This window comes from Euleptes europaea, chromosome 19, assembly GCF_029931775.1.
Source record: "Euleptes europaea isolate rEulEur1 chromosome 19, rEulEur1.hap1, whole genome shotgun sequence".
NCBI classification, from domain to species: domain Eukaryota; kingdom Metazoa; phylum Chordata; class Lepidosauria; order Squamata; family Sphaerodactylidae; genus Euleptes; species Euleptes europaea.
In genome coordinates, this window is record NC_079330.1 from 27,538,328 (window position 1) to 27,565,968 (window position 27,641).

Here is a 27,641-nt window from a genome sequence, read left to right on the forward strand (position 1 = left end):
TAAATTGTTCAAGACTTTCTATTCCTTGGCTCCACCATCAACCAAAAGGGAGACTGCAGCCAAGAAATCAGAAGGAGATTGAGACTCGGAAGGTCAGCCATGAAGGAGCTAGAAAAGATTTTGAAGTGTAAGGATGTGTCACTGGCCACCAAGACTAGATTAATTCATGCCATCGTATTCCCTATTACTATGTATGGGTGTGAAAGCTGGACAGTGAAGAAAGCTGATAGGAAGAAAATAGATTCCTTTGAAATGTGGTGTTGGAGGAGAGTGTTACGGATTCCGTGGACTGCCAAAAAAACAAATCTGGGTTATCAAATCAAGCCTGAACTGACCCTAGAAGCTAAAATGACTAAACTGAGGCTGTCATATTTTGGTCACGTCATGAGACGACAAGAGTCACTGGAAAAGACAGTCATGCTAGGAAAAGTTGAGGGCAGCAGGAAAAGAGGAAGACCCAACAAGAGATGGATTGACTCAATAAAGGAAGCCACAGCCTTCAATTTGCAGGATCTGAGCAGGGCTGTCAAAGCTAGGACATTTTGCAGGACTTTCATTCATAGGGTCGCCATGAGTCGGAAGCGACTCGACGGCACTTAACACACACACACATTAGTATGTAATGCTAAGCTTGAGCACGTGTGCCTGGGAAGCCCTTTGCTACTAGGTAATCTTTATGATGGAACCTGACTGCATGGGAGGGTGTCACAGTGTACTTCCGTCTCTTGAACTGCTGCCTGGAGAATGCAGTGGTCCCTGGGAATGCTGGAGGTAGCTGTGTGTGTGTTAAGTGGAGTCAAGGTGCTTCTGACTTATGGTGACCCTGTGAGTTAACATAGCTAAAAGGCAGCTATATCCTGCCCTAAATAATGCTCTTTCTGTGAAGAGATTCCTTGCAGTTCTTTTGCAACTTGGGTGGTGTGCTGCTGTTCCCAGAAGTCCTTACAAGACGCTTTGAAGAGCCAGTTAAAGTTAATTAAGTAATAATTCTGACACCCTGCCATCTTATTTGGTTCTCTAGTGGCTCATTTATCCTGAGTACAGGGGTAACAGCGAGGTTGCAGGCTTGATTATCCATTTATCAAATGTCAATGAACTGGTTGGAGAGCATTTTTTATCGAGAGGGTGAACCAATAATATAATGGGTGGGGGTAGTGGGAAGACTGAAATTATGGCACTCTGGTATCTCATCAACATTCTCCCCTGTGTGTACAAAACTTGCATGAATCAAAACCACAAATGTGGTTTACAGGAGCTGATCTTTTTCCCAAGGAGAGGGCAACTGCTGCAGCTGGCTCTCTTCCTTCAAATCTTTCCTCAAAATCCACCTTTTACAATACCCCTTCAAGGAAGCTTGGCGTGGCTTAGGTTCCCTTTGCATGAATGCATTCAGAGCAGCAGGACTGATTTGATATGCACCCTGTTTTCTTGAATTATTCGGGCCTTCCAGAGGGCTGGCTGTTTGGTTCATGAGGACTTTGACATTACTGAGGCAAAAGCATTCTGTAGCAGGGTGTGTCTTGTAAATGATAATGTGTGTCTCTCCTAAAGTTCCTCAAATTTAGCCAGTGTGCAGAGAAATTATATTTAAGGCTCTCTCTGCAAGACTTGTAATCAACTGAAACAAATGGGGCACATAACAAGGGTATTGAGTTTCAAAGGCTGAATAAGCAAATGGGTCTTCAAGAGAGATGTTATCAAATGTTTAATGTTTTATTTTGCTTAGAAAATCTCAGTTTCTGTCATGGGCTCTCCCCGCTCAGGATGAATCTGCAGTTCCATCCCCTCTCATGTACATCTGTCAGTCCTATTCTTGGATCAAGGATTGTTGCCTGATGCCAAAGGCAGGCTATGTATTGCATGGAGCCTTTGCCTAGAAGGGGCATTTCCCTGTTTCTCGCCCCTCCCAAGTTAAAATTCTGTTGACCTAGCACTAGGATGAAGCCTCTGCATTTAGAAGAGCAAGATTTGAGTCCAGCGGCACCTTAAAGACTGACAAAAGATTTCCAGGCTATACGCTTTTTGAGAGTCAAAGCTCCCTTCATAGTATCTGATGAAGGGTGCTTTGACTTTCAAAAGCTTATAGCCTGGAAATATTGTCAGCTTTTAAGGTGCCACTGGAGCTAAACTTTGCTCTTCTACTGCAGACCAACATGGTTGTGAAACTGTCTCCATACCAGTACTAAGAGGCAAAGCAGGGGGGATGCCTTGGCTTTTGTGGTGTGTTTGCCGGCCCTCCAGGGCAACTGGTTGGCCACTGTGTGCAGCAGGATGTTGGATTAGACCAGTGGTTCCCAACCTTTTTTTGACCAGGGACCACTAGGACTTTTTTGTTCGGTGCAGGGACCCCAAGGTTCAAAATAAAAATTCTGAGAATTTGAAAATAAACTTTAATCATAACTGTTAGTTAAACATTAAACTTAGAATAATATTTGAATATGTTTTTTTATAATAGAGAACTTTTAATTTAAAAGATTTATTTATTATGGGTTTATAACTTTGTTTCGCGGACCTTAATTTAGTTCTTGCAGACCCCTGGGGGTCCGTGGACCTCCGGTTGGGAACCAGTGGATTAGACAGACCATTGATCTGGTTCAGCAAGGCATTCATGACGAACAGAAATTTGAATGCACATAATTTTAAAAGGTGTCCCCAAATCATCCTAGTGCCAAAATAAGGGCAGTGATTTACCAGGGATGGGTAAAGAAGATACAGCAATAATTCCCAGACAATGTGCCAGGGTTTGCCAGTGTCATGAGAGTTACATGATTAAATTAGAGCCCATTTTAAAGCTTGCATGAACCTACAACCTCCTAACCTGGTGGGTGCCTCTTTTGTGGGGTTGTGAAGATCCTGTTGCATCTTTGAATGATCCAGTTATACCTGGTACCATCTATTCCAATACAGAGCTTGGATTGATTGAATGAAGGCATAGTTACCTGGATGAGCCTACAATTTGCAGGTCTGCATGAGTCATTTCTCTGGGCTTTTCCTCCTTCCAGATATGTTGCCCACCTAAAACAGTGACTTCATGCATAGATACAGTGACAGAAGATCTTTCACATTCTGGAAGTAAACGTTTATGGGCTTAAGAACAAAGCGCCCCCAGTTTTAACTTGCAAAGGTACTGTGCACTGGCTATCAGACGTTGGGAAACTCTGTAACAGATGTTTACAGTATGTATTCTTGGTGGCAGGGCATTTAGCAGACCTAGCAAGTTTTCTTATGTGTGGACAACTGTATGCCAGTGGGATTTTTGCTAATGACAGACTGGATCTCCTCCTTTCAAATATGGCTTTGATTCTCAGACTGTTGTTCCCATTTTTCTGGATTGTTCCAGCAGCCTCTCACAACCAAGGCCATGTTGCTGCTTGCAGACTCATCCTGCAGTTTGCACTGTGTACTTTTCTATGGTCACACATCCATTATGTACATTACATTAATTGCTCTTCTTCCTGATGCTGCAGAGTTGTGTGAGGATGTGTAGTAGTAGCACTCTCGTTTTGAATGTACAGAGTGGGATTTGATTCATCATTCTGGGTGTTCTAGTTCCAGGTGGCCGAATCTGATCTGGACAGCATTCAGAGCATGTTGGAGTTTGAAACAATGAAAGGGGTCCCTGGTGAATTATCTCAAGAGGTACTGTTCTTGGATTTGAAACTCTGGTTAACTGTACTAAGAATTTCCATTAGCCTTTAAATACAGCAGCTGGGGTAATTGTAGCTCATTTTTTTGCATCTTAAGCAACTTGGCAAGAAAGGTCATGATTTTGCAAACCTCTTCAGTTCTAATATATCAGCATGTTCCACTTGTCAGTTTAACCTTCACCTTTTCTCCCAAAGAATCCTGGGAATTGTTGTGGGAGGCTGCTGACTTTTCATAAAAGACCTTAGCTGTTGTAAAAAACAGCAGCCCTCATGGCTTCGTGGGGAGGGAGCTTAAACATGTTTGTTTGACAGAAGAATGCCTTGATTGAGCAAACACAATCTGTATGAGAACAGGTTTCAGGAGGCAGGTCTGTTTGTAAGAGGCCCTGATACTCATAGCACACAGTTGCAGTTGCAGATTTGGGCACTGGGTCTTACTGATCCTTAGATGCACCAATTGGCACCCAAACTTTTTTTTGTGGGGGATGGACTACTCAGGAGTGGACGTGATAGATGTCAATAGAGCTACAAATGCAGAGAGCTTTTTCTTAGACTACAACTCTGGGTTACCTGATGAAATTGATCAGCACTAGGCTCCGAATGGACAAAAGGACTATTTCATAAAACATGCTTGCCTAGCCCTTTCTTTTCAGATCATAGAAGCTAAGCAGGGTCAGCCCTATGGGGTCACCATAAGTCAGCTGCTACTCGACATCATTTTCCATCACCAAGCTATCAGAATAAGCTTGAATAGCCCTGACCAGCACTGAGCTCATCAGACTGTAGAAGCTAAGCAGGGTTGGCGCTGTTTAGTAGTTGGATGGGAGACCACCAAGGAAGTCCAAGGTTGCTGTGCAGAGGCAGGCAATGGCAAACCACCTCTGTTCATCTTGTGCCTTGAAAGTCCTACGGGGGTGCCATAAGTTGGCTGCAACTTAATAGCATTTTTGACCACCAATCCTGCCTCAAATATTTTTTCTTGCTCCTATACCAGGAAAATCCTCTGGCTCTCATACAGCAGCTATCGGTAATGAAGTCACGTTACAAAATGTTGTGCGAGTGGCTAGACAGGATTTCTGCAGAGCAACAAGAGTCGATGCGTTCTATCAATGCTACTCTCAATAAAACACTGAGGCTGGTTCAGAAGATACAGCAGCATGCCGGGATTGAGGTAATGCTTCTTGGTATATTTCACTTCTTGTATCTTTTTATCCTGAACAGATTACAGGAATCTGAAATCCTTGTAAGTACCAATGATCCTCAGGGGAGGGGATTCTCAGCTGGAGCTGGATCCAGCCATAGTGGTTCCTCAGTGACAGCTGCAGAGATAAGGGCTCTCAGTGGGATATGGGTAAGATGTAGGAACACCTGGCTGTTTCTGGCTTCAGATGGCCTGAGCCTTCTGTTTGTGGAGTTTCTGCACTGATTCTCCAGAAAATTGTGCTCAAAGCAGATGACATGCAGTTTTTAAAAAATCACAATACAAGAGTTGTCCCAAGGCAACTGCAGCCAGCAGTGTCTCGGGTCTCCCACGGCACACCAGCATTACCAGGAGCTCAGGAACCGCGCCGCCAGGGGACCAGGAAGTCGTGCCAGGCCACCCCTTGCAGAGAAGGGACTGAGGGGAAGCCTTCTGTGCTGCGTCCCAGGCTGCAGATGGCAAGACCTCCTCCTGGGCAGGCCTGGCCAGACAACTGAGCTCCCAACCAGGCAATCAGCTGATAGGTGGTGGGGAAGGGAGAGGCAGAAACCAGAAACCTGGCTTGTGCCCAGACATCACAAGGGGGCGGGGATAGACTAGGGATCCCTATATGGCCGGGGGGTGGGGGTGGCACCAGGGAAGACCAGGGAGGAGCTATAAGAGAGACAGCCCATAAAGCTGGCAGAAGCACGGAGGCCGGAGAGGAGAATGACTGCTAGCAGGTTCCCCATGACAGGTAACCTGGCAGCAACTGGGAGTTTGAGTGGAAACCGGCCCTTTGCAGTGGAGCACTTCCGGGTGTAAACTGGAAGTGCTGAAGCACTTCTGGGAGTCCGCAACCCCCCCCCCCTCCAAAAACCTCCCGCCGAAGAAGAGGAGGGATCTGGTAAGCCTACGCATTACTGATAATGAAACTTGGTATTCCTGATAACATACACACCTGAGACTTCTCATGTTCCTCCCATGAAATTATTAGGGCATTTTCTATAAGAGCACCAGTAACGGCAGGCAAGCTTCTGAAAAGCTGTCGTCAGCATCATCACCTTTATTAGGCATTTACCACACAAGTTATAAAACGAGATTACAAAAACCAAATAGCCTATAAAAGCATTAAAATAATATTGTTAATAACATTATCTAGGGGCGTGTACAAGCAGTTTGCATATCCTTGCATGTCGTTGCTAGTCTTGTGCTGCAGTCTGAAGCCTCAGGGGAACACTGAGCATTTTGGGGGGCCCAGTCCACATTGGGCAACTCCAACCTGGGCCAGCACCAGGACAAACCCTATTGTTCTTTCCAGAAAATAGCCTAGAATACTTCGCGCAGCGTTGAGTGATCCATGGTGGTTGTGAAATTCCACGAGACTTATAACTGGAATTCTTTCCCCCCTAGACCTTGCCTCTGTCTGAAGAACAGCAGCTTGCAGTGCAGCAGTTAAAGTTCCATGCTCTTCAAAAGACAGATGCTCTGGCGAAACAGGTAACTGGGAGCCGAAAACTTGGTTTTGTGTGGCTTTTCTCTCAAGTTGCTACATGTAGGAGAGGGACTGTGGCTCAGCTTGTAGAGCATCTGCTTGGCATGCAGAAGGTCCCAGGTTCAATCCCCGGCATCTCCAGTTAAAGGGACCAGGCAGGTAGGCCCTGGAGAGCCGCTACCAGTCTGAGTAGACAATACTGACTTTGATGGACCAAGGGTCTGATTCAGTAGAAGGCCGCTTCATGTGTTCATGTGAACTTGACCATGTTGTGAAAAGGTCTTTGCCTGATGAAAAGGCAGCTGCCAGTTTGTATGTGAGCCCTGTAACGTGATGGAAGAGATGACACACATGTGTAAATGGGTGGTGACTCCACTACCACAACAGCTGTCATCCCATTGGACAGGGCCCACATGCTTGTTGATCTGGCTCTTGCATTTGAGTAAATGGTATTCAGGGACCAAGCTTCTCCTTCCGGGGCACTCCCAGAAACTTCTTTTGTCAACAAATGTGCCACAATTTGAACATGTCCACCTTAAAGCCTTCCAAGGTGGCAGCAATGAAATGTATGGCTTGGAACCAGAGAAGTGCAAGTGGAGTGGAGTTTGCAAAATAGAACTTTTGTGTTTCCTCCTTCCTTCAGCTCCCCCACCCACTATTCCTGAAGATTAGGGATCCTACTGAACAGCATGGAATGTGAAATGGGGGGGCGTGTAGTAAAGACATAGCTTTTGGGTAGAAAAGGGCCTCCTCCCACTTTGACTGACCAAAGTGCCTTCTATTTATGTAAGGGACTTTGTGGATCCTATCCCGTTGACAGTGTTTTGATATGTTGCTGGATGTTAGCATTGCTTGATTTTTTAAATCGTCATCTTTTTAGGATAGATGATATTTTTGCGAATTGTAAAGAAGTCCAATAGAAATAGGGCATACAAATCAAATTCTAAGCACCTGAGGCTTTAGAGCAGCTTCTTTAAAGTGCAGGATGTGTTTTTCTTTTGGGAGAGAAATATATGTTCCTAATATGTTTCAACCTTTTCCCTCAGAAATGTCCAAAAGAATACCAAATCCACTGATTCCAGAAGAACTTGCCCGGGTTTAAGTAGCCAGACAAGATTGTGATAACTTTAAAATTTGCCAGTGTTTAACTTTGGTATCCAGCTCTTTTGTACATAGTTCCTATACAGTTTGCAGGCAACCAAGATTGCTGTGTTGTAAGTTATTATATGCCTGTAATCATGATATTGTGTAACATTATGAAAATTGGTAACTGTTAAAATGGTGATATTTTGTGTTGTCCTATGGGAATTTTCAAATAGTGACATTATGTTGCATCATGATGGTATGAACTGCAAACTGCATGTGTAGATACAACTTGCGAAATAAATATTCCATGTCTTTAAACAGATTAAGTCCGATGAAATGGGCTTTATTGAGTTCTTCTTTTTTTAATTGCTAGCTCTGTGGTAGGATCTTCTGCCTGATCACTGGAATAAGTGTCTGTGTTGACAGCTCTGACTTCTGGATCCTGGTTTTGCTCCCCATTGTCACATATTCCATGGGGCCCGCTTTCTGGAGTGCAGCAGCCCCACAGGGTTTTGAATGGAAGCGAAACAGGAGCTGGGCTGGTGAATCGCACTTATGCAGCCAAAATATTCATGGGCTGCCTTGCCCATGCCTTTGTTATAATAAAATAATGACATACATTAAACACTACACACCCTCACAAATGACTACACACCCTCACAAATGACAAGATGGGACATGCCCTAAAACAAAGCTTCTTTTGGCAGCAAAATATCACAGTAAGCCTTAAAGGTTCTCTTTTCACCATGGCTCATTCAAACAAACATGAGTTTGGCCTGCTTCTATTGGTATAATCCAAGTCATAGCTTGTTAACTCAAACAAAAATGAAATGATTATGACTTCTCAAAACTTTACGGCTTCCATTTATAGTATGAGTAAAGGTAGATATAAAAAACACCTTTTTAAAAGTTTCTGAAAGTTTATACAAGTTTTTCTGCTGGTGCATGAGAGTAAAAAGGTGATCCTACTTTAATAGTGTCTCACATGGTTCTTTATCCCTTTGGGTCCCATAGTCCCTGGAACCCAAAGGAATTTTGGAAGTCAGAAGGGATCTTGTACCAGCAGAAAAGTCGCTGAATCCAATACATAGCATTTCAGTGATTCATGTCCTTTAATTTTGTCTGACTCCCCTTTAGCATTTCTTTTTGCATTACAGAACTCTGGAATTGGCTGTAGCTCCCATTTGCTCTATCTAATCTGTCTGTGGATTGTACAAGTGACACCTAATGGCTGAGTCCTGCAACATTTAGTAAATTTAGTCTTGCAGCTTAGATTTGTTTTTCTAGAAGTGAAACATTCTGGATGGGTTCTGGAGCAAAGGATGCGATCACTTTTATGAAAGACACTTCTAAAGGTTCTTGTAGGTTATCCGGGCTGTGTGACCATGGTCTTGGTATTTTCTTTCCTGACGTTTTGCCAGCAGCTGTGGCAGGCATCTTCAGAGGAGTAACACTGAAGGACAGTGTCTCTCGACACTGTCTCTCGACTGTCTTGAGAGACACTGTCCTTCAGTGTTACTCCTCTGAAGATGCCTGCCACAGCTGCTGGCGAAACGTCAGGAAAGAAAATACCAAGACCACGGTCACACAGCCCGGATAACCTACAAGAACCAATGAACTCTGACCGTGAAAGCCTTCGACAACACTTCTAAAGAATCAGGTGTATCCCATCTGAATCTTAAATGGAGGGGGACAGTTTCCCTGTCCTTTCTGTAGTGCATTGAGTACTGCTGCTGAAGACCTGGACCACAGTCTGCCCAAGGTTAAACATGTTGAAATCAAGGGAGCAGCAATATAAAAACTAAACAAATGCTTAACTACATATTTAAAACATTTCTATGCTTCCCTCCCACTCAGTTCAGCATCCCCAAGGTGGCAAACATTCCAAACCAATACATAATTTTTTACAAAACAAGTAAAACCACATATAATCAGGGAGGAGGGCTAATAAGGGCTAATGAAGGAATGTCAAACAAAAGGAAGCCTTGTTGGGAGACAAGCAATTGCAATCTTGTGCAGAGTTATTCCAGGCTAAACCCATTACAGTCAGTGGGCTTGTACAGGAGTAGCTCTACGTTGGATTGCACTGTAAATGTCTGCTGTCAAAATCAGTGCAACTCAAAAGCTTAATTTTAGCAGGTTCAGTGGGTGACTCACTGTGGGTGATATAAATGGCAGATTCCAGAGGGTCAGCTACAGCCAAGTTGCTCTGTTGCAGCAATCATGAGCTTCTGGAACAAATTTATTGTGGCAGAAGCTTTTGTGAACTAGAGCCTGCTTTGTCAGATGCACACAATACTGTCACTGGTCAGCAGAGATTTCCCCCCCCCCTTTTCTATCCCATATCTCTAACAGTGGGATTGCAAGAAGCCATATTAGTCTGTCCTTATAAAAGAAAACAAAAATCCAGTGGAACTTTAAAGGCTAACATTTATTTCAATAAGAGCTTTTGTGGCTCACACTTACTTCCTCAGAACTGCCACAACACATGTTGTTAGTCTTTAAGGTACTACTGGATTTTTGTTTTATTTAACAGTGGAAGCAAAGGGCTATGGAGGGCAAGAGTCTGACATTTCTATGCAAAGCTTAGAAATCTACTGTTCAGAACATCAGAGTAGTCATGCTGCATCAGGCCTTTGGTCCATTTATGCTAGCATCCTGTTTCCAACAGTGGCCAATCAGATGCCATAGTTAAGCCCACAAGCGGGGCCTGCAAACAGCCCTCAGCTGCTGACTGCTCACCAACATCTGGAGGCCCCATCCAGATGTGGTTTTAATGGTTTTTATAATTTGCTTGAACTGTTAGCCACGCCGAGGGTCCTCATTGGGCAGAAAGGTGCCATACAAGTTTTGTACTCAAATCACATCTGATTGGTCTATCACTTGTTATCTTAATGTTTGCCCAGTCCTCTTTTTAAATCCATCTAAGCTGGAGACCATCAAAACATCTTAGAGCAGCCTGAAGTGCTTCCTTTTCCCTGTCTTGAATATGCTGCCAACCATTTTTGGAGGATGAACTAAACTTCCAGTAGTATAGGAGAGGGGAAATAAATGTTCTATTTATCCAGACTGATTATGCTCTGGGTTCCTATAGTGATGGCCACTAAAATGGGTTCAAAAAGCGATTCAACCCAGTGATGGTTAAATGGAGCCTCCATGTTGAGAGGCAATAAACACACAATACCGTTGGAGCACAGAGGGAATACCTGGCTTCTTTGCCCTGCTTGTAAGTCTTCTAGGGCCATCTGGATGCTGCTTAAACCCACTTTTGCTGAAAAGCCACAACCTGATTAGCCCCTAATCCCTGCTGAATCTAAACCTAAATACATGCACCTGAAATGAATATTTTCCTAGTTTATTCCTATATGCTCTTTCTTTCCCTTTGTCTCAAACTGTATATTGTAAATTTCTTGGGGCAGAGACCTGTAAGCGCCTTGTCCTGGAACTATATTATTACAAATGGGCCCATCTTTCTCACTGGGACATAAGGCAGATAAGTGTAAGAACTTTTCAATCAGTCAGTAAGCAGATTACAAAAATATAGCATCCATGAATCAGTAAGTGGATTACATGCCATGAGAACTTTTGAATCTAACAGCAGGTGGCCCTTCCAAAAGGGTCCATGTAAACACCAAATAAGCTAATTTAACAATAAAATATAAAGCTAATAAAGTATGCCAGAAAAAAAATCACTCGTTGAAATTTAAAAATATCAGCTTTGTGGAAGACAGGTGAAGAAGAATATCCACCTTTTCAAGGCTTAAAAATGTTCCAGAGTGGAAAAAGCCACAGCTTAACTGTGTATCTGCTACATGATGGCTGTGGCCGAGTTGTTTCCCAAATGTCTGCTAGTTTAAGAGAACCAGCGCAGCGTAGAGGTTAGGGCGCCGGTCTGGTTTCTGGGAGATCTAGATTCGAATTCCCACTCTGCCACTGAAGCTCGCTGGGTGCCCTAGGCCCAGTCTCACCGACCTCACAGGATTGTTGTGAGTATAAAAAGGTGGAGAAGAGAATACGTAAGCCACTTTGGGTCCCTATCGGTGAGAAAGGCGGAGTATGAAATAAAGTGAAATAAATGCACTGGCATCAAGTTTATGAATGGATGGAGTACCGCGCAGGAAGACTGAGTTATTTAAGGAACGCACCGTTCCAGGCCTTTGCTGGTGCAATTTTGCAGTGGCTTTCCCAGCACCGGCTCCTTTTCAACGGGAGCGACCAATCGGCTTCCGAACGCTGCAAAAACAAAACCCCACTGTGCCTTCCCTCCGCACGCGCACCCATCCTCGCCCAACACAACCGCTAAGACTCCGTCCTAGTATGCAGCAAGAGACCGCCACAGAGCATGCGCGCTGCGTTACTCCCGCAGAAACGCGCCCAAGGCACCAACCGGGTCCTCCGCGGGTGGCGCATGCGCCTTCGCATCGGGTGAGCCCTCGCCGGCGGGCACGGCGGCGCAGGCGCAGTAGGCGAGAGGCGGGTGGTCAAGTCCGCCCCGCTGCCCCCCCCACCCCCCAGTTCTCGAAGCCGGCAGGCGGGCGGAGGAGAGCCGGTTAACAGCCCCCCCTCGTCCGTGTGGGTTCGCCTCAGACATTTTACCTCAGGAACACCTCGCCGGACGGTTACGGGGTGGAATATTGCACAGGGGGTGCGCTTCCATTCTCCCACTCTTTTAACCCCCCCCCGGCTAATAGCTTCGAGTGAGGAGGAGGAGGGGGCGCTGAAAGGCCTCCCCGGGCAAGGAAACGTTGGGGCCATGGACGAGCAGAGCGTTGAGGTAAAAATAATAATAAGGGGAGGGGACGGCGGCGGTGCCCCTCAGGCCTGTTGCCGGGGGTGGGGGCTTGTTTCATACCGGGCGAGGCTCTGGGGATGGCATTGGGCGTTCAGGGTGGTTCTCTTCTAATCCCCCATTCGCTTGTGGGGGCGGGCAGGCTGTCATTTTATATTTATTATTATTATCATTTTATTATTGTTATTTTATTATTATTATTATTTATTGTTAATTTGTTATTGTTATTTATTATTATTATTTTGTTATTGTTATTTTATTATTGTTAATTTGTTATTGTTATTTATTATTATTATTTTGTTATTGTTATTTTATTATTATTGTTGTTATTATCATTTTATTATTATTATTATTATTATTATTATTATTATTATATGCTCCTCCCCCAAATAGGCAAGAATATGCCCCCCCCCCGCAAATGGCTGTGTGCACGGGGCGTGGCTCAGGGCTGGGCTTAGAGGTGGCCATGGTGCAGGACTCCTGGGTCCCATCTTTGGGTTCGGGCTTCCCATCATTTTGTCGAGCTAGGATTGGGGGCTTGTCGGGAGCTCCTGGGGGAATGAAAGGCAGTGCGGGACTTTTGGCACCTGTTATTGCACCAGGACTCCACAGCTCGGCCACCTGTGGGTGTAAGCTGGGTGGAGGGGCAGGGCTCAAGTGCCGCAGTCCCTCTGGGGCAGTGTGTCTCTCCCCCCCCACACACACACACACCGTAGGCTGCTAGGCAGCATAGGCAGAGTCCCTGCAAGATGTCTCAGTAGTAGAGCATCTGCTTGGCATGCAGAAGGTCCCAGGTTCAGTCCCCGGCATCTCCAGTTAAAGAAACCGAGTGTCTTTATGCAATTAATTAATGAAGTTTTGCATGATTTACTGTTTCGGGGGGTGGTGGTATTTCTCGATGACATTCTTATTTACTCTGAGACCATGGAAGAACATGTGCGCCTAGTGCGAGAAGTGCTCCAGCGGCTGCGGGAGCACAAACTGTATGCTAAGGTGTCCAAGTGTGAATTCCACCAACCTTCTATTACATTTCTGGGGTATGTGATTTCCCACCAAGGGTTGGAAATGGACCCCGCCAAGGTCCAGGCGGTGCGGGACTGGGAAACCCCCACTACCCGCCGCCAACTTCAACAGTTTTTGGGGTTTGCCAACTTTTACCGGAATTTCATTCCCAACTTTGCCCAAGTTGCGCTTCCCCTCACTGCCCTGTTGCGTACCAAGGACAGGGGGGCTAGCGCCGCACTCCCCTCAGCCCGTCTGCAATGGTCTCCCCAGTGCCAGCAAGCTTTTGAACGTTTAAAGCTACTTTTTTCATCCGAACCCGTTTTGGCTCACCCGGATTGCACCAAGCCCTTCGTGGTGCAGGTGGATGCCTCGGATGTAGCCATGGGCGGGGCCCTATTGCAGAGGGATGAGGGGGGACGGTTGAGGCCATGCGCCTACTTCTCCAAGAAGTTTTCCCAGTCCGAAATCAACTGGGCCATTTGGGAGAAGGAGGCAGCAGCGGTCAAACATGCCCTTACCATATGGAGACACTTCTTAGAGGGGGCCGAGCTGCCGTTCGAAGTGTGCACAGATCACAAGAATCTTGAGGCTCTCAAGGGAGCTAGAAAACTCAACGCCAAACAAATTCGGTGGGCCCAATTTTTTGCAAAATTCCGGTTCACCCTCAAACATGTCCCTGGCAAAGAAAATGCCCTAGCTGATGCTTTGTCACGACTTCCCCAGTATCGCAACGATTTCGATCGCCCCGTCGACTCCCTGTTCACTCCCGAACAGCGAGGGGAAGTCCCTGGCTTGGCCGTCACCACCCGATCCCAAGCCCGCCAACCGGAGACCCCCCCTACGCTCAAAGGTATCCCGGAAGCATTCCAACAGCGACTCCGGGACGCCTCCTTACAGGAGGAGGAGCACCATCTCCTCCCCACTGGCTTGGAACGAACCAACACTTGGTGGGTGCAAGGGGGGAAACTATATGTCCCATCTTCCCTTCGCAAAGAAGTATTGGGACTTGTACATGGGGCCAGGCTAGCGGGTCATTTTGGTTTCATAAAAACGCTTCACCTGGTTCGAAGGCAATTCTGGTGGCCCGGTATGAGATCTGATGTAGAGTTGTATGTGCGCAGCTGCCCCACCTGCGCCACAGCCAAGAAACGGATGGGAAAACCCCCGGGGCTTCTCAAACCGCTTGAGAACCCCTCCCGTCCCTGGGAAGTCATCGCCATGGATTTTATCACCGACCTACCTCCAAGTCGGGGGAAAACGGTTCTCTGGGTTATCACAGACCTCTTTTCCAAACAGGTTCATTTCGTTCCATGTGCAGGTCTTCCTTCAGCCCAGGGCTTAGCTAAACTGTTCATCACGCACGTCCTCAGGCTACACTCGATCCCGAGGAAGGTCCTCTCCGACCGGGGGGTCCAGTTTGTTGCCAAATTCTGGCGAGCTTTCCTAAAGTTAATGGGAGTGGAGGAACAGGGCCTTTCTTCCGCCTATCACCCCCAAACGGATGGTCAAACGGAACGAGTAAATGCGGTAGTAGAATGTTATTTGCGTTGCTATGTAAATTTCCACCAGGACGACTGGGTCGACCTGCTGCCATTTGCCGAATATGCGTACAACAATGCGCCTCATTCCTCTACCGGCTTTAGTCCCTTCCAAGTTATATACGGGACGGATTTTGGCCCTTTCGGTTCTGCCCCCGTCTCGCCAGAGCTCCAGTCTACCCCTGATCTTCAGGAGTGGATTCAGGTGGTTAAATCCACCTGGCCATGGTTGCTCAAAAATCTGGAAAGGGCAAAAAGCAAGTACAAGGAACAAGCAGACAAACACCGGTCTCCGGGATGGGAACTCAAGGTGGGGGAGCAAGTCTATCTGTCCACCAAAAACCTCCGCTCTCTTCGCCCCTGCAAAAAACTGAGCGACCGTTATGTAGGACCTTTCCCCATTACCAGAGTAATCAACGAGGTTACCGTGGAACTGAGTCTCCCTAAGACTCTCAAGGGAGTTCATCCAGTCTTCCATATAAGCCTCCTCAAACCTTATGTAGCAGCTCCCCAGTTCCACCCCCCTCCCGCTCATGAGATTCCTACCGTAGTAGGAGGGGATACCCATTTGGAAATATCCAAGGTTTTAGATTCCAAATGGAAGAAAGGGAAACTGTTTTACTTTGTTCGCTGGAAAAACCTTGGCTCCGCTCATGACGAATGGGTGGCCGCACCCCACATGGCAGCTCCTCGCTTGGTCCGAGAATTCCACCTCGCTTATCCCGATAAGCCTCGTCCTCTCGGAGGGGGGCCTTAAGGGGGGCAGAATGTGAGGGTCTCTGTCTTTGTGTCTCTGCTTTCCATCACCTGCGGTGTTATCAGTGAACTCGTAAAAGCAGTTCACACCTTCTGGTCTCAGGCGCCAGGCCTGATGGCCCATGTATCTTCCCCCCCGCTGTTCTTCCTGCCAGTACTCCCTCAGGCCGGTGCGGCCTTGGAAGTGTGATAGCCGCACCAGACTTCCTGGGATCCGTCTGATGTTTTGTATTATGCCAAGCTTGTAACTTCCCATAACAATAAGTGTGAACCCCAGTGCCCCAGTGCCCTGGAGTCAATATATTCTGTAAACCCGTATAGCCCCTCACTTGCAACTTTCTACCTGTGCCTGTCTCATCTCCTGAAGGCTTCAATAAATCTATTGTTTCTGTATCAACGTCTGAGCAACTGATTTGGAGAAGCAAACTCAGAGAGGGGGATCTCTCACAGTAGGTGATGTGAAAGACCTGGAGAGCTGCTGCTGGTCTGAGTAGGCAATACTGACTTGGATGGACCAAGGGTCTGATTCAGTACAAGGCAGCTTCATGTGTTCAATAGGACATTTTGAAGCGTCTTAGCTCAGAGGTAGAGCATCTGCTTGGCATGCAGAAGGTCCCAGGTTCAGTCCCCTGGCATCTCCAGTTAAAGGGACTAGGCAAGCAGGTGATGTGAAAGACCTCTGCCTGAGACCCTGGAGAGCTGCTGCCGGTCTGAGTAGACAATACTGACTTTGATGAACCGAGGGTCTGACTCAGTACGAGGCAGCTTCATGTGTTCATGTCCCCAGTGCCTGCTTTTCTCTTGGGCTCATGAACCCTATAATTAAGGTTTCAGGGGGTATGTGTGGGGGGTGAGCCTGTTCGTTGTAGCACCATCCTTTCAGTTAGAATAGTTTGGTATGTTTGGTTATACACTGATGGGATCTGTGCTGGCAGCGACAGACCAAGAAAGGGATCTGGGGGTGGTAGTGGATAGCTCAATGAAGATGTCAACCCAGTGTGGCTGTTGTGAAAAAGGCAAATTCCATGCTGGCCATAATTAGACAAGAATTAGACAACAAAACTGCTGCTATCATACTGCCCCTGTACAAATCTGTGGTGAGACCACACTTGTAATACTGTGTACAGTTCTGGTCGGCACACCTAAAAAAGGATATTGTTAGGGCTGCCAGGTCCCCCCTCTCCTCCGGCGGGAGGCTCTTGGGGCAGAGCTGAGGGGATTGCGCGTGCAGCTGTGCCGACGCAAGTGCGCATCATTTCCGGTTTATAACCGGATGTGCCGCATCGCAAGGGGCCTTATACCACTCAAACTCCTAGTTTGAGTGGTAAAGGGCCCCTTGCGATGCGGCACTTCCAGGTGTAAACGCATTGCAAGGGGCCTTTTACCACTCAAACTGGGAGTTTGAGTGGTATAAGGGCCCTCGTGATGCGGCACGTCTGGTTGTAAACTGGGAGTGACGTGCCACGGTGTGTAAGCGGTGTGTACGCGCGTACACGGTGTGTACGCGCATGCACTTTTGCTCGCCAACCCTCAGCTGGTCGGCGGGCAGGGGGGTGAATTGCCACCGGGCACCTGGCAACCCTAGATATTGCAGAGCTTGAGAAGGTACACAAGAGAGTAACCAAAATGATCAGGGGACTACAGCAACTGCCGTATGAGGAGCAGTTTAGCTTGGAAAGAAGGCGGTTAAGGAGAGACATGATAGAGGTCTATAAAATTACGCATGGTATGGAGAGAGTAGACTTGATGGGCCTTGGTCTGATCCAGCATGGCCTTTCTTATGTTCTTATGTTACTCTTATGACATGGCAACAAAGAGATAACTTGGGATAATTGAGAGAATAAGGCTTGAGAATAAGGGTGGAAGGATAAAATAACCCATTTAGAGAGTGGCAGGGCTGGGATTGGAAATTGCTATGGCGGGATGCTCAACAAATCCACGGTGCTTAGTATTCTCAAAAATGAATCAGTATTTTGTGGTGCCTCTTGGTCCTCGGTAGGAATATAAAAACCATTTATAATTTCGTTTCAGAATATTCTGTTGTATGACATAAAATGTATGTGTGTGAAGTTTTTCCATTGCCTATTTATTTAATTTGCCCCATTCAGTGATAGTAAATGAATTCGTTTCTTAAACAGTTGTGTTCTGTACGCTCTTTGCTTTTCAACTAAATGGAACTTTTTAAAGCAATGATGAAATTATCAGCAGTTGGGGAGAGGTTAGTTTAGAGTTAGAGGTTAACTTTTTGTTGTGATGACTACTGGGGTAACATCATTTAGTATGATTCTTTTTCATACTTTTAATAATAAATTATGAGAAACTGACGAGTTTAGGATTGGGTTTTGTGGTATCAATAACTTAGCAAGTATGGTCATTAAAATGCAAAACCCAGAAGGCTGAAAAATGAATCTGGCTCCTAAATTTTGGGGCTGGCTCCTAGAACCAAAGCAAATTTATCGAAGGCAGTGCTATGATGTTGGGATTCCTGTGCGTTATCAAGAAAACAAAACATCTCTGTTGCTTGCCTGCATTATGAAATGGACGGTGCTATGTACCTTCTGGAAGTACCTGCATGCTACTTTGGGGTCAGAGCTTCTGAGTCCCTCAGCAGAATGGAAACTTAGAGATGGCTGCTTGAAAAGTATTTTGTGTAGACTGGATTCTGACCCAAATGCAACTGTGCTAAAAAATCTCAAATCTACATTTACTTTCTAGATGCTCTCCTTCACATCTATGCATATGTTCAGGAGGGGCAGCGCTGGGTGCAGAGGTGGCCTCAGGAGCTCTGGGTGGTCTCCTTCTGACTTGCTCTATTCATCTTGTTGCCTGTGCACTCAGCATGCACACCAGCTGGTGTCTGGTCTTCTGAACTCTCCCACTTTGTATGAAGGCTGGCAGACTCTGCTTTAGCGGTTGCAGTGGCAATTGAATTCTGGGTTCTCTTTCTCGGTTTAGTATGCACCTCTACATTTCTCACTTGAGAAAGGGCTGAGACGTCTCTGTCTCCTGTGGGGATGGGTTGGGGTTACTTTACTATCAGGAATCTTGGGAGGGGCGCATCAGCTGTTCCTCAGCTTGAACCTTGTATCATCATGAGCCTTGAATTCCAGCTTCTGTAATTGTACATTTTGGAGTGATGGCTACTGTACCCAGGTATGTTTGGTTCTATAGCACACAATTGATTGTGTGAAAGACACAAGTTGTGGGATTGTTTTTTGAAATATGGAAGATTGGAATTAAAATATTTCTGAAGGTACCAAAGACGTTATATGAGTATATATGTTTGTCTGTCTCTAAAAGCTTACAACTGTTTATTACCGTAGAGAATGTATTGGGTTTGTATTTATACTGTGTGGGTTGTTTGAATGAAGAACACAAGGAAAAAACACTGGAGAGAGATTCATTTAATCCCTGTTTTTGCAGTATTGTGTCTCATATGGCCTCTTTTCTGTTTGCTTTAAAAAATAAAGTGGTGATTAAAGAAATGTTAAATTGTATTAGATTTACCACACAATGTTGAGACAGGAAGTTGGAGTGGCAATATGATCATGTATTTGGGAATTTTATCAGAATGGGAAGATGGACATTTTCCTGGCATGGAGATGTGGGGTTTTTGTCTGTACAATAGGAGAATATGTATCTCCTTTTAAGAAGACTTCTGAAATAATTTCATTTTTGCTTATGGTTTTAGTTTTTACTGTATTCTGAATGAGTGTATTTTATCTCTTTATTGTGAGCTGCTTTGGCTACCAATTGAGAGGGAAAGTAGTATAAAACTGAAAGAATGAGAAGAAATGCAATACTTGTGCTTTGAACTTATGCAAAAGTAGGACATATTCCACAGCCCAGGGAAGGTTTCTAGAATGTCTTCCATCAAGAGCATGGCAGGTAAACACACAGCCACAAAGATGCTATGAAAGATGTTTCTGGTGCCAATTTGTGGGTGTGCTCTACTTCTGTGGAAGACATTGGCTGCTCTTTGCTTTACTTTTGATTTGGATGATAGATGAGGTTGCTGCTTATCATTGTACTCTGATTACTGAGCACAAGCAGAGACTATGAATTTGGGATGGGTGAGAAACTTCAGCAGAGGTTTTTCAAAAAATTAATCTCCATTGGTAGTATTATACTAAAATGATTTTAAAGGCCATATTTTAGGATATCACCCATGTATAGGAGCAGTATACAACTGAGATCCGTATTGTATAAATCAGCAGGAACAGAATGGGGTGTGCATTTATGCGTTCTGGGAGGAACTTATTGAGCTGATGAATTTCTTTTGTCTTAGCCATAATTGGAATGTATTTGGTCTTTTTTTTTTTTTTTTGCAGAGTATTGCTGAAGTGTTCCGATGTTTCATTTGTATGGAGAAATTGCGTGATGCACGCCTGTGTCCACATTGCTCCAAGCTGTGCTGTTTCAGTTGCATTCGGGTAAGCATAACTGGGGTCTGTTTCCAGCTTCTGTGCATGAGTGGATCAAATGAAGAAGGGTATATCGACCACTGCTTTAAACGCTGCAGAACATTTTTTTTGCTATCAACAGAATATGGAGAAACAAAATGGTTCCAATTGGCAAAGGTGTCAGACAAGGATATATTTTATCCCCTGTTCAATCTGTATGCAGAACATATCATAGGAAAGCTGCATTAGATTTAGATGAAGGTGGAATAAAAATTGGGGAAAGGAACACAATAAAGAAAAATAAGTGGGTTCTAGACCAAATCAAGCCTGAACTCTACCTAGAAGCTAAAATGACCGAACGGAGGCTATTGCATTTTGGTTATACGATAAGACAAGAGTCACTGGAAAAGACAATAATGCTAGAAAAAGTTGAAGGCAGCACAAAAAGAGGAAGACCCAACATGAGATGGATTGACTTAATAAAGGAAGTTGTGGCCTCCAGTTTGCAAGACCTGAGCAAAGACTTAACAATAGGACATTTTGGAGTTCATGGGGTTCATAAGGTTGCCATAAGTTGAAAGTGAGTTGAGGGCAAGTTTTACTGTTCTCTGCTAGTCCTATGTTGTTACTGCTACATGTAAAAAGTGGTTTAAAAGGTGTGTGTGTGGAAGGCAGAATGATATAAAATTTCATTTTATATTGGCCACTAACAGTGCAATAGGCCACTAACAGTGCAATACTAAGTAGGTCCATTCACATTCCATGTCAGGTCAGTTTAATGGGGCTTAACGCTGAGGAAAGTGTTTTTAGGATTGCACTGTAAGCTATCTACCAAGACCTCAGTAACTTGCATATTTCTTTTCTGAACAAGGTAAATACTTATGTGTGTGTGTGTTTGTGTGTGTGTATATATGTATGTATGTGTGTGTGTATATATATATATGTGTGTGTGTGTGTATATATATGTATATGTATGTATCCATCCATCCATCCCATGCCTAAGAGTCCAGATGTAGAGAGATCTGTGACATTATCTTCTAATATTTGTGCATTTCTTCTGTATCTCACAAGCTGTGTATCTTTGTTTGATAGCGTTGGCTGACAGAACAAAGAGCCCAATGCCCTCACTGTCGGTAAGCTATCTCTTACTCTTGGGAAGTTTTCTCTTACACTCTGTGTACAGGTGATACAGCTCTTGTGGTAAATACTTTATTTTGGATGGTAGTATTTGTTATTTTTAGTAAGGAAGTGGATAATCAATTGATAGCTTGCAGGCAGGATCTGATGTGTGGAATTATGTTTTTTTGCTCTCTACCAAACTTTGGTCAAGTCAAGTGTGGCTAAGATTTAGGGCATAGTTGCTCTTAATTAAAGTAGGAGTTTTTTCCTCACAAAGCTTACCTTTCTTGTGTTTAGTGCCTTGATCACTCCCAAATGTATATGCTTTATAGAGTGAAGCAAATAAAACAAAGACCCAGGGGGACTTCCTGGAAGGAACTTTTGACCTTATAAGCGCCAAAATTCTGACATGGTGAGGACCTTCCTAAGCAAGTGCAAAATTATTTGTAACCCTCAGCTTGTCTCGAAACATGAGAATATCAGCATCACACATTGATACTGGAACTATACTATTGCACAAAACAGACTCTTTGTGTGTGAAGCTAGGAGGCAAATTCCAGACAGATCTTTCTGTATTTGAACCTCATCGGTGCCTTCCATTCTCCCCTCCCCATGTAATGCTGTATTAAGCTGACTCATCAAATATCTAGCATGCCCCATCCCAAAGGCCACGCTGGACAAGTGATGTTTTAAAAGTTGTTGGTCTTATATGGGAGTATAGATACCAGTTACTAAAATATTTTCTGAAGGGCCAGAATTGATTCCGGATTGTTGAACTGAATTCTTTTAATCTCATTGCAGGGCTCCACTCCAGCTGCGGGAGCTTGTCAACTGTCGCTGGGCTGAGGAAGTGACCCAGCAGCTTGACACGCTTCAGCTATGCAATCTCAACAAGCAGGAAGAAAATGAAAAGGACAAGTACGTGGGAGCAGATCAAAAGTTTGGAAAAGTTCTGCCCAAAGACTCTGCTTCAGTTAGGGAACAAATTTTAGTCCTTTAAATAATCTGTGTGACAAGAGTAGCTGTGATGGTGGGGTTGGATCAGTAGTTGTATTAATTATAACGTTAAATGGAATGGCCAAAGAGTTTAGGCCTGTAGTCTAGGGTACAAAACAAAACAGCACGATGGCAACAATAACTAAGTCTCTCAGAAACAATAAACATATTATAACTCATACACTCAAATTACAGAATTTAATAACATAAATAGAAGACAGTCCATACTCAAAATACTCTGAGCTTCGCAGTTCATAAGTGTGTATCACAACACGCTGAAACAAAGAGCAGCTGAAACCTGCCCAAATCTGAGGTTGTTGATGGTGTTATAGCTTGCTGAGAAGAGGAAGAATTCAGGGTTGTGAACTTGCCCAGAAGTGCAGGAATGAGAACTCCAGATGTATTATTCCTCATTTCAAACAATTGTGCTTCCTCAGCCCGCATGCAGGAATGATGTTCAGTTTCAAAGTAGATAGACCACGGAGGGTTCAATTAGACACTCTCAAATGACACTGTAGTCTAGGGCAGGGCTTCTTAAACTTTTTCCACTTGCAACCCCTTTTCACCCGAGAAATTTTTATGCGACCCCGGGTATATAGGTATACAAATCAAAAATTTACTGATAATAAATAATAAAGAAATTTATTTTAGAACAATTCTTTGGTATACATATAATTTTACCATTTACAGTTGCCAAATTTTTCGCGACCCCCACATTGTTACGTGACCCCATATGGGGTCGCGACCCACAGTTTAAGAAGCTTTGGTCTAGGGTAGCAGTTTGACAGTAACCTAGCAAGCTTTCTGTTGCTTTCTTCATCGATGGAAGCAGCAGCTCAGTGCTCTAAGAGCTGCATCTGGTGTGTGTTGCTATCAAGAACCACAGACCCTATTGGTGTTGGTTCATACACTTTATGTTTAGTTTCTTGGATGATGGGAGGAATGAAGTTGGTGTATCCACCTTCTCGATACTCCAATACCGGGTCTAGTATCAGCTTTCTTGGGATAACTGTTTCTTGATAACATGCCAGAGTCCCCGCATGTATCCTGTCTTCGGTCTGGGTAGCTTACTTCAAGAGCCTCTTCTCCTACTCTGTGGAAAACCAGGGTCTTATACCTGTAGCACCTTCTATTTTGTTGAATTCCTGGCCAGATGTGTCTCCTAAGGAAATTAGACCGCTCATTGATCGCCTACACTCAGGTAAAGCCCCAGGTCCTGATCTAATTCCCTACGAACTTTTTAAAGTCAACAGCAAATGGTGGGCCAACATTCTTGCTCCTGTATTCACACAAATTAATGCCTCAGGAGCTATTCCAAAATCTTGGAGACATACTATTATCGTCCCAATCTTTAAAAAGGGTCAGCGCTCTGACCCAAGCTGTTATCGTCCAATCAGCCTTTTGTCTTGCTTAGGCAAATTGTATTCCTCCTACTTATTAAAGAGGCTGTTGGACTGGGTTGAGAGTAATGACATCCTTGGCTGGGAACAGATTGGCTTTAGAAGGGGTTGGTCTGTCACGGACCACTGTTTAGTGCTCTCCCATCTAGCCGAGAAATATTCCTCCCCCAGAAATGGCACCCTTTATGCGGGTTTTATGGATCTTAAGGGAGCTTTTGATACCATCCCGAGGGAGAGGCTATGGTTGAAACTATTACATTCTACTATGGATAGGAGGTTACTATGGCTTATTCAGCAATTTCATACCGACCTCACAGCTCAGGTTCGCTGTGGCAACCAAGGAGAACTAACCGAGCCCTTTGAGCTGGTCAAGGGAGTTAGACAAGGTTGCTTCCTTGCTCCTCTCTTGTTTAATCTATACCTGAATGATATGGCAACCAATTTCTCAGAGTTTTGCCACCCCCCAAAGCTTGCAAGTCATCCCACCCCGATTCTACTCTATGCTGACGATGCAGTTCTCCTGTCCCGCACAAGAATTGGTTTGAAAAGATCTTTGCAAACTTTTTCTGAGTACTGCTCTAGGGAAGGTCTTAAAATAAACCATCATAAATCTAAGATTATGATCTTCACTAAGAGGAGAAAAATGCCTCTTTTTTGCTGGGTATTAGATGGCTTTGAGGTTGACCAAGTCAAGGAGTTTGTTTACTTTGGCATTCTGTTTTCCCATAACCTAAATTGGAATGCCCATCAAAAAGCAGTGTCCAACAAAATTAAACCTGGGGTTGGTGCTATTGTCAATTTTTTTCCCACCAAAGGTGGCAAATATATTCCAGGGGCTATTCAGGTTTTTAACCTGAAAATTACCCCAATTATCCTCTTTGGTGTTGCCATCTGGATTACAGTCATCAATGAAACTATAGATCATCCACTGCTTCAGTTCTTACGAAAACTCCTAAATGCCCCTCGATGTGTTGCTGGCGTTACTCTTTGTTCCGAGTTTGGCCAAATGTCACTTGAAGCTAGGGCGTGGTTGGCCGCCTTTAAACTACACCTTAAACTGTGCTTTAGCACTGAGGGGTTCCTAGCTTCTCTAAAGCATGACCCTTTTAAATCCTTATGGCAAAAAATCTTAGATGAGAAACTGGCGTTGTTGGGCTTCTCGCAGGATATGTTATCAGATCTTGGGAAAACTGAAGCTTTTGCCAAAATTAAAAAGCCCATTAAAGAGCTCAATTATAACAGCACTACTTTTTGTGCTCGTCGTGTCTGTTCATCCCAGTTCTTCGGAATACCCCCTCCACGTGGTCTGCCTGCCTATACATATTATCTAATAACTCCTCGTCTCTGTAGAGCTTTTTGCTTGGCTAGATTGAATGCTAACCCTTCTATGGTAATGCAGGGCAGAATTCTGAATATACCATACTCAGACAGGATCTGCCCTTGCTCTTCTGGCTCTATTGACTCATTAGCCCATGCCCTTTTGGAATGCCGCTTTTACGAGGAACTTCGATCGCACTATATTTCCCCCCTTTTAATATACAAATCCAATGCCTCTGTGACTGACATAATGCCTTTTTTACTAAGCGATAGGGATCCCAAGGCTACATTGTCAGTGGCAAGATTTGTTTCAGTCCTTATATCCCTCCAACACTAGATATATGCTGCTCAAGATCAATTGATCAAGGAGCTTCTAAGGGATAAAAGGAAAGGAAAGGTTTCTTGATAACTGCTTCCATTAACTTCCTTATGGGCAGTATTTAATCCAACTTTGGGAGAGGAACAAGTGTGTCGTATAGTGTAACAGATGGGAAGCAACAGAAAAATGACCTGTATTGTATGGAGGACTGTGTACAAATGAAAAATATCAAAAAGAGAATATGGGAAAGATGCTAGAACCCAAAGAACTCCTCATGTCTATATGAATAAGGGTCTAGTACAGTGGTTCCCAACCTTTTTTTGACCAGGGACCACTAGGACTTTTTTGTTCAGTGCAGGGACCCTAAGGTTCAAAATAAAAATTCCGGGAATTTGAAAATAAACTTTAATCATAACTGTTAGTTAAACATTAAACTTAGAATTATATTTGAATATATATATTTTATAATAGAGAACTTTTAATTGAAAATATTAATTTATTATGGGTTTATAACTTTGTTTTGCGGACCTTAATTTAGTTCTCGCGGACCCCTGGGGGTCCATGGACCCCTGGTTGGGGACCAGTGGTCTAGTATAACTCTTCTTTGTAATTTAGCAAATTGGAAATTTCATCTAAACCTGACTGTCAGTGTCTAATAGAAACCAGCTTGTTGGTAGCAGTAAACTTACAGAGTAACTGGAAAAACACAGGGTTTGCAAAAACAGCTTTAAAAAAACTTAATCCTTGTCTTGTTTTGAAGGTGTGAAAATCATCATGAGAAACTGAGTGTGTTTTGTTGGACATGTAAGAAATGCATCTGCCACCAGTGTGCTCTCTGGGGAGGAATGGTGAGTAGAAAGACTGTGTATAAGTGTGGAGCTGTTCTTATTTGAATTCTTAGTGCTTCCGTACTGCCAATTGTGTAATTCTTTCTGTAAAAGAAGATCTGGAACTGTGGTTTATTGAAATTAACTTTCTGGATGTAGGCTTATAATTTGTGGAGGGGCATATTTTGTTGGTTGTTTTGACAGCATCATTTCAGAAGAACTGGATTTAGGTTTCCTTAAAAAGAGCTGAACTATCTTTCATCGGTCTCCTGATGTGGTGAGCACCTCAGCCCAAAATACATAGAGACTTAGAGCCCATTCCTGAGTGGTGGGGGGGGGGGGGTGAACTGCGGCGGCCAGGACAGTGCAGCTGAGAAGCCTCCTCAGAGGGGGGGGTTTGAAGCTTTAAAAAAAACAAAAACAAAAACAGGGAAATGGGTTTTTCCCCCATAGCAGAAAGCATGCCTGTACCACCTAAAAAGATGGTGCAGGACCGCTGCCATCCTGGGAGGCGTTCCTGGAGGGAAAGGGGTTTGGAAGCTGCCTCAAGGCAGCTCCACCCCTCAGAATGCTCCAGGAATGCCTCCTGGGACGCTGGCGGAAGGACACGCCTGTGCCCAAGTTCTGCGCTGCGGCGTGCAGTAATGGGGCCAGTGGGGATGCCCTCTGCGGCAGCATAAGTACCCATTCTCCCAGGATAACTGTCACTTATGCTGCTGCGGGGTCATGTTGGCTCCTAAGCTGACTCCCCCCACTTCAGGATTGCACTGTTAATGTTTTATATTTTAAATAACTTTTATTACCCTTTGCCAAGTTTCATATGTCAGTTTTGGTGAATTGTGTGGCCCTTTAAACTCTGTGGCTTAACTGGCAGAGTACCTGTTTTGCATGCAGAAGGTCCAAGTTCAGTCTCTGGCACCTCCAGTTTAAAGGCTCTTGGGTAGAAGGGTAGCAGGTGTTGGCCTTTCTCTGCATGGGAGAACCATCAGTGGTTATCACAGGCAATACTGAGCTACATGCACCAATGTCTGACAATCCCGGGTGCCAGGTTGCCATGATGCCTAGAAATTTCATTGTGACATTTAATGTTTTCACTAGTGATTTTATTATCGTGTGTCTCAGTGATCATCAGTAGAAGTACAAAGTTCATTTAACATCTCACATGAGAATATGCTTTGTTGTATCTTAACTTTACTTCATTCAGTGTTGGTAGATGCATTCATTTCTTGATCAGTTGCTTTCTATACTAAAGTAATAATGAAAGGATGAGAAACTGAAAAGGTAGTGTTAAAAGTTAAAGGTTAGCTTTTTGTTGTGATGACAGCCAGGGATACCCTAGATTTATATACTACAACACTTTTATGATAGCTATAATAAAAACATTAAGAAACCTTGAAGAGTTTAGGATTATGCTTTGTGGTAGAAATTATCAGAAAATATGGTACCGTAATTAAAACACAAGACCCAAAGGCTGAGGAATGAGCCTGGCTCCTAATTTTTGGGCTGGCTCCTAGACCCAAAGAAAATTTGTCAAAGCCTGGAAGCGGTTTGGATTATGAATAAGAAATTATTTAAATTTGGGCAGAACACTCTAACTCTTTGAAAGTGGAAGGCATAGGAATTGCATTCTTTTCAGCTCTTGTAAACTTTAAATTTGCAAACTGAAAGTTACTGTGATAGTGAGAATTCTGAGTGAAAAATGAAATGGGACAAGTACCATTTTGGAGTAGTTCAGGTTGAAATATCTTCTACTGTAACATAACT

The 27,641-nt window shown here is 44.3% G+C and overlaps 2 protein-coding genes across 2 annotated transcripts in view; both read left to right on the plus strand.

The window, feature by feature from the left end:
- The window catches only part of SKA2 (spindle and kinetochore associated complex subunit 2), a 56,378-nt gene that overhangs the window by 9,496 nt on the left and 19,241 nt on the right, over positions 1–27,641 (plus strand). The window contains exons 2-5 of the mRNA XM_056865501.1: positions 3,550–3,639; positions 4,642–4,818; positions 6,241–6,327; positions 7,369–7,418. Of these exons, the coding sequence (XP_056721479.1) occupies positions 3,550–3,639; positions 4,642–4,818; positions 6,241–6,327; positions 7,369–7,398 (384 nt within the window). The 3' untranslated portion in view covers positions 7,399–7,418. The remainder of the gene's footprint in view (positions 1–3,549; positions 3,640–4,641; positions 4,819–6,240; positions 6,328–7,368; positions 7,419–27,641) is intronic.
- TRIM37 (tripartite motif containing 37) overlaps positions 12,144–27,641 on the plus strand; it is a 55,886-nt gene continuing 40,388 nt past the window's right edge. Inside the window, exons 1-5 of the mRNA XM_056865502.1 lie at positions 12,144–12,182; positions 19,828–19,929; positions 20,992–21,032; positions 21,820–21,936; positions 25,811–25,898. Of these exons, the coding sequence (XP_056721480.1) occupies positions 12,162–12,182; positions 19,828–19,929; positions 20,992–21,032; positions 21,820–21,936; positions 25,811–25,898 (369 nt within the window). The 5' untranslated portion in view covers positions 12,144–12,161. The remainder of the gene's footprint in view (positions 12,183–19,827; positions 19,930–20,991; positions 21,033–21,819; positions 21,937–25,810; positions 25,899–27,641) is intronic.